At 28.8% G+C, this 6,884-nt stretch overlaps 1 protein-coding gene across 1 annotated transcript; it reads left to right on the forward strand.

The window, feature by feature from the left end:
- Positions 1-1,536: 1,536 nt before the first annotated feature.
- On the forward strand, positions 1,537-5,308 carry LOC120075966 (alpha/beta hydrolase domain-containing protein 17C-like). Its single transcript, XM_039029730.1, has 7 exons — positions 1,537-1,775; positions 1,909-2,145; positions 2,514-2,550; positions 3,341-3,580; positions 3,931-3,978; positions 4,442-4,833; positions 5,107-5,308. The coding sequence occupies exons 1-7, from the start codon at positions 1,708-1,710 to the stop codon at positions 5,180-5,182; spliced, it is 1,098 nt and encodes a 365-aa protein (XP_038885658.1). The 5' UTR covers positions 1,537-1,707; the 3' UTR covers positions 5,183-5,308.
- Positions 5,309-6,884: the final 1,576 nt, after the last annotated feature.

Genomic DNA, 6,884 nt, shown 5'->3' on the forward strand with positions numbered 1-6,884 from the left:
TCTGCATTATTGGTCCTCCATTTTTCTTTTGCCTTTTTCCTCATTAATACATTGGAAGTGCCATATAAAATTAATCAAAAGAAGGATAAGATTAATTTTGGAAGATAGTGAAGTTAATTAAAGAGCTTGTTTTAGAATGACATTTGAAAATATATACACTTTATTTTACTAAAATAATTAAGAGCTTGTTAACTAACAACTAAACCAATGTGTCTTTGTTTTATGATGAACAATATTGTTAAAAGAAAAAGGAAAGGGAAATAAGAAAAACCAATTTCATCTTTCAAATGGAAAGAATCTTAAATTTTAAAATTAAAATCAATAATACATAAATTTCACAGACCTAGAAGTTCTTTTTTTTTCTTTTCTTTTTTTCTTTTTTAAATTCAGAGATTAAAATACATTTTAAATGGATAGCGGTAATTTTTCACTAATTATAAGTGGTTTTCATCTTCACGTATGTCTTTCTCTACAAAAAAATATATTCGGTACAATTATGAGAGAAGACTAATTTCATTTACATGATTTGAGCAGGTTTTAAATTGATTTATATAAAAATAGTTTTTAATATAAAAACTAAAAATAGTAATAAATTATTAAAAAGAATTTTAGTATTTAAATAGATAAAATTATTAATTTAGAGTTTTAATTTATACCATTAATGTGAAAGTTCATAAGAAAAAGAATGATATGACCTTCACGTGACAATAATGACAAATTGTTTAGAGGAGAGAAGAGCGTGAGCTATAAAACAAAAGAAAACCTACATACTTGTATGATACTTGTCACATACTTCGATGTTTTAAGTTAACGAATGAAAAACTGTGGAAACTTTAGGATTTGAGAGTGGGAGTTGACTTATTTTCTTTACCGTTATAATAACATATTTATAAGAATAGATGATCTACGTTATCCCCATAAAATTTTGAAAGCTACATTACGAAAACTATTTATCTCCTCTTATTAGGACATGTCTCATTGTCTATTTTGCTAGAATAGAGACCGATCATATATAGCTAACCCTCTCCCCTAGACCAAAAATGGAAATCGATCATATATAGCTAACTCTCTCCTCTAGATCCATTTTGGTCTAAGAGTGTTGTTTTTTACTCTAATTTTTTTCCCTATTGCTTAGATTCTGTTTTATCTTTTCGGCCCAAAATCACATAACCGATATACAATCCCACAATTGAAGGAAATAAATTAATTTTTCACCTTATTATTATTAATATTATTTAATGGCAGTCTAGATATTGAATTAATTCTTTATAGATATTGAATTAGTGGAGTAAAATCACATCATCCGATTTAATTCCTTAAACGACAAGACCCCAACTTTGATCTTTAATTTAGAGGGGACCCCTTTCTCCAATTAACTCAAATTCAAATTCAACTTTTTTCCTTCTTTTCTTTCTTTCTTTTTTTTTTTTTTATAAAAAGAGAAAATGAAAAAACAATTAATATGATTTCAAATAAATGCCTTTTTTTATCTGTATTTCTATAATCATACACTTCACCGCCGCTAATCATTCCTTTCTTCTTTAAAAGACACTTACACCCACATAAATTCCCTCCAAATCCTTCACATTTCCTTCAAAATTCCAAATATTTTCTTGGCCACCAAACACAACGACAACACTTCAAAGTTCTTCATCATGCATCAATTCTAGCCAAACAAATTTTTGACAAAGGTTCCATCTTTCCGCAATGGGGTCAGCAGCGTCCTCGATGGCAGCCAAGTTTGCGTTCTTCCCACCCGATCCACCATCTTACAGGTTATAGGAGTTCGGATATAGAACCTTTTATTATGATATATATCACGTTGAGTTTTTCGTTAAATATTTATTAAGATCTGGAATAGATAGATGGGTCATGGTAAATTTAATCTTTTGTTTATGATTTTATTAGTGTGTTTTCCGATGACAAGATCGTCGGGAAATTGAGGATGTCGAACGTGGAGGAGAGAGAAAATGTGGATGTGCTGAAAGTGAAGACAAAGAGAAGGAATGAGATTGTGTGTATGTATGTGAAGAACTTTTGTTCTTCATTGACAGTGCTTTATTCCCATGGAAATGCTGCAGATCTTGGCCAGATTTACCAACTTCTCATTCAACTTAGTCTTCATTTGGGTGTCAACATTATTGGGTTAGTAAGAATTATTCATTTCCACGTCAAAAACCCTAATTTCTTTTCGTGTTAGAATGACTTTTTATAAGTGTTTAGAAATATTTTTTTAATTAAAAACATTTTACGATTTTTGAGTTAGTGTTGAATTGAGGTAGTTAATTGACGATTTAACTTATTTTATTATTGGAAATAATTTTTTTATTATTTGTAATAATTTCTAAACCAAATATTGTACTAAGAAATGATAATATACAAGTATAAAATGATTATATATGTGTACTAAAAATATTTCTTGTAATTATTTTTAAACAATTATATAAATATAAATATATATATATATATAGAATGTTGGGAAATTCTGAACATTTTTGTGGTGTGATGTGTAGGTATGATTATTCTGGCTATGGACAGTCCTCTGGAAAGGTATATTTATATCTCTCTCTAGCTATATACAAGTACAATACGAAATTTTGAAATTTTCAATTTCTATTTATTGTTTTTTTAGAGAAAACAATTTCTATTTATTGTTTGAATTATATATATTGATCCATATCCAAATTTAAAGTTTTTATTGTTATTAAAGTTATTTTTAGCAAACTATGCATAAAAAAAATATTAGTTAAACTCTAATGAGAAAATTTTAAGAAGATGTGTATTAGAGATAGACACGTGTGTGTGATTTTTTTCTGTTAAATTCATCAGTGAACAACTAATGTAGATTTTTTCCAGTTAAATTCATAAATGAAAAAGTTGTCGTACTTGTGTAAACAAACTAAACACATACATAATTGTGACCCATATACATCGACTTCTCTCCTTTTAACTCCATTCTCGAAGGTTGTTTTAAATTTCGAGTTTAATCATAGTATTAAATTTCTATCAACATGTCAATATTTCTATTAATATCTCCGTGTTTCCATGAGTTTGATATCGACATAAAGAGTGAATCGAAGTTTCCAATATATCATAGAAAAATTCATGAAACATAAAGAATAAGCAACAATATGTCATTAATGTAAATATGATATAACTAATAGATATGTTAGATCGTTTAAAAAGCATAAAATGTTTATTTATTAATCTAAATTTATTTTTTATATTTTTTTTGTTTTTATAATTTGTTTAAAAATATCCACCTGTATTTAACTAAAGCCAATGGCCTAATTCTCAAATCAAAAAAGAAACGAAAACGTTGTCGTTTTATGAGTGTTAGGCAAGTGAAGAAGACACGTACGCGGACATAGAAGCAGTCTACAAATGCTTACAAGAAACGTACGGTGTAAAAGAAGAGCAAACAATTCTGTACGGACAATCTGTCGGAAGTGGGCCCACTTTGGAACTGGCCACACGGCTGCCTGCGGCGAGGGCCGTCGTCCTCCACAGCCCAATTCTCTCCGGCCTCCGTGTCCTCTATCCTACTCTCAAGAAAACTTTCTGGTTTGACATTTACAAGGTTTCTCTTTTCTTTTTTTTTCTCTTGCTTATATGCCCTCCATTTTCTCCCTATTTCCATATCCCACCATGTCTATCACTAAGTTTGAATCCTATTTTCATATATTAACTTTTGATTTGTCCTTTGTTTAAAAAATAATCCTATTACTTTCAAAATTATAGTATTATAATCTTTGAACTTTTTATAAACATTTCAAAAAGTATATTTGGAGTAGAAACTCTATAGAAACTTGAATAAATTAAGATATAAAATTATGTAATATTAACTTAAAAGGAAAATTTTAGATCACCACATCTTTTAGATTATCGTCCACATAATTCTTAGTCTTGATTTTATTTTTGTTGTTGCAGAATGTTGACAAGATTCCACTAATTGATTGCCCAGTGTTAGTTATTCATGTGAGTATATGTTTTACAAAATTATAAGTTTAGTTCTACATTGTTCAAATTATCTATTTAATCTATGAATTTTAAATAATATTTAATAGATCGTTAGACTTTTATCCAAGTGAGCATATATAGCTCAAGAGCAATAGTTGACTCATACTTCTCTTGAGATAGAAGGTTCAAATTCTCATACCCATTTGTTGTATTAATTTTTTTTTTAATTATGTCGAATATGTCTCTCAACTTTAAAATATATGCGTGTAATAGAAACTTTCAATCTTTTTTGTCGAATAGAGTTTAAAAAATCAATAGAAGTTTAAAAGTTTTCGTACCTATTAAATATTTTGTTAAAGTTTATGGATTAAATGGACAAAATCTTAAAGATGTAGGACTTGACAGGTAATTTAACTAAATAATAATAAGAGCAAAAATCCCATTTGTTTTTGTTTATAATGAAAATTTGATTTTGTTTTAGGGAACTGAAGATGAAGTTGTGGATTTTTCCCATGGAAGGCAACTATGGGAGCTTTGCAAAGATAAGTATGAACCTTTGTGGCTCAAAGGAGGAAACCATTGTGACTTAGAACTTTTTCCACAATACTTAACTCATCTTCGTAACTTCATTTCTGCCGTACACAAGCTACATCCTTCAAGGAACATCAACCTTAAACAATACGACATTAATAATCCACAACAAGCTGATGAAAGAAACAAAAAATCTAGAGTTAGCAATAGTAGTAGTCGTCTTGAGAAATCAAGACCAAGCACCGACTACAAGCTCAAGGACGATGACAAGTCGAGGAACAGCATGGATCAGTTGTTAAAGTCGAGGCACAACTCGGAGAAACCGCGAAACAGTTTTGATCGGTGAGTCATCTCTTTTGATTATTTCTAATACATACAAAGTCAGTAAAATAGATTTGTCATATTCTTAGAGAGGAAAACAAATATGCTCATGTTTTAGCAGTTTTTGCCTACTCTCATGGTTGTCGTTCTTTGATATGAAAATATGTTTTTCTAAATAGTATTCTCTCCCTCTTTTGTGATGATGAGGTGAGGGTGTTGGATTTTGAGTGGTATTAGTGGTATGTTTTTCATTTAAATAATGTGATATCTTAATCGTTGTATGAAATACGACAGGTTGGGAGATATAGTCAGGTCGGTTGGATTGTGCAATGTTGTCGATTGTTTGAAGCACCCGACTGCAGAAACTTGAGATGGGAAAATGATAAATGTAAATGCTTTCCCTTTCCTTGTGTGCTTTGGACTTGTGTATATTTCTTTTAGATTTTTTGGTTGAGATGTTTTGGGATCAATTTTGATAGCTTAAGTTCCTCCTAAATAAATATCAAGTATGAAGAAAAGCATAACTTTGATATTATGGGTTGATTACCCATATGTTTAATTGTTCCACCATTAGAATATGAAGATGAGAGAAAAACACTTGAGTGCATCTTGAGGTTCACCGTTCTTTATGTCCTATTCAGAATATGAGATAAAAGTAAAATTTAGAAGTTTTATTGAATCCAAATTTGTAAGGTCTCAGATGGTAAAATTTAGATAGATATAAAATCAACTATATAAATTTAGATTTAATTACATGCTTATGTATATATGGTGGAGTTTTGTTCACAAGCTTAAGGTTTATGAATTTAAAATATGAATCGAAATCAAACCTTACAAAAAATATCAAACTCTCAAATAAGGCCATAAACTAATGCGAATTAAACAAAGTGTATATAGGGGCAGATTTAGTTAAGGTCTAGGGAGTTCGAGTCTCTCTCAACTTTATGCTATTTATATAATATAATATTACTAATTGCCAAATATTAAAATTGTTAGTTAGTTCAGTGATAAATTTATCTTGTAACCCTTTTAGACCTAGGTTCAAGTCTCACTCTTTACATAAATTTTTAGTTTGTTGTTGAGTATATACCCACATGCCGTTAACCTAAAACTAAGTCACATATTTCAATTGATTATAGGTAAGAATCAAACTGAACTGAAAATTATTGCAGAATCAAAAGTCGATTTGGTTTTGTTTTTTTTTTTTTCAATGTTTTCGATTTATGTGTCCCTAGCCGTAGGTCATAACATGGGAAGAAAAGGTGCGAAATGAATTTATAATATCTTTCTGAAAACTATGAAGCAATGAGTAGAACAAGACCCTAAGCAAGGATCAAAGAGAGTTCACCCTATTATTTTTCAACTTTATTTGTAAAAAACAAAAATAATAATAATGGTATAAATTCGATTCTTGATTTTGTTCATGTTTTAAAAATATATTTTCAACTCTTCATTAAGGAGATTTTCATTCACCGTAAATTGGATTGGTTCCAAAAGATTTATTTCTTAAAAATTATACCATAATGGCTTGCAATATAAGGAAAAAAAAATCTCTACAAAAAGTTAAAATTCAATTTTTGTCCCTATATTTTAAAACTTGTTCAATGTTAGTCCTTGTATTCTTAAACCTTGGATCTTTTATCAACAATAAATCATACATTTAATCCTTTAAAGTTAAATTTTACCAAAATTAGTTAAATAATAATAATAATTTTATGTTAGAAAATAAACTATGTAAATGTGTTTTCAAAATTTATAGTGGAAAGGCACTAGGTAATTATAATTTTTTTTGGAAAAAAGTCAATAACAAACCAGCAGTGGTTAAATTTTAGATTTATTGAAAATATGAAAACTAAAATTAGACATTTAAAATTGTGGAGATAAAAATGGAAAATTCCCCGATACACAAATACCAAAGAAATTGAATTAAGTAGCCTTTAGTTGACCATTTTGGTGCAGAAATTGGAGGCTTAACTAGAAAAGGAAAATTAAAAACAGAACAAATAAAAGAAAAGGTTAACTGTACAAATAATCTACTATGGACTCATTTTACAAAACTGTGTCTAATACTT

This window comes from Benincasa hispida, chromosome 4 (assembly GCF_009727055.1).
Source record: "Benincasa hispida cultivar B227 chromosome 4, ASM972705v1, whole genome shotgun sequence".
Taxonomy (NCBI): Eukaryota; Viridiplantae; Streptophyta; class Magnoliopsida; order Cucurbitales; family Cucurbitaceae; genus Benincasa; species Benincasa hispida.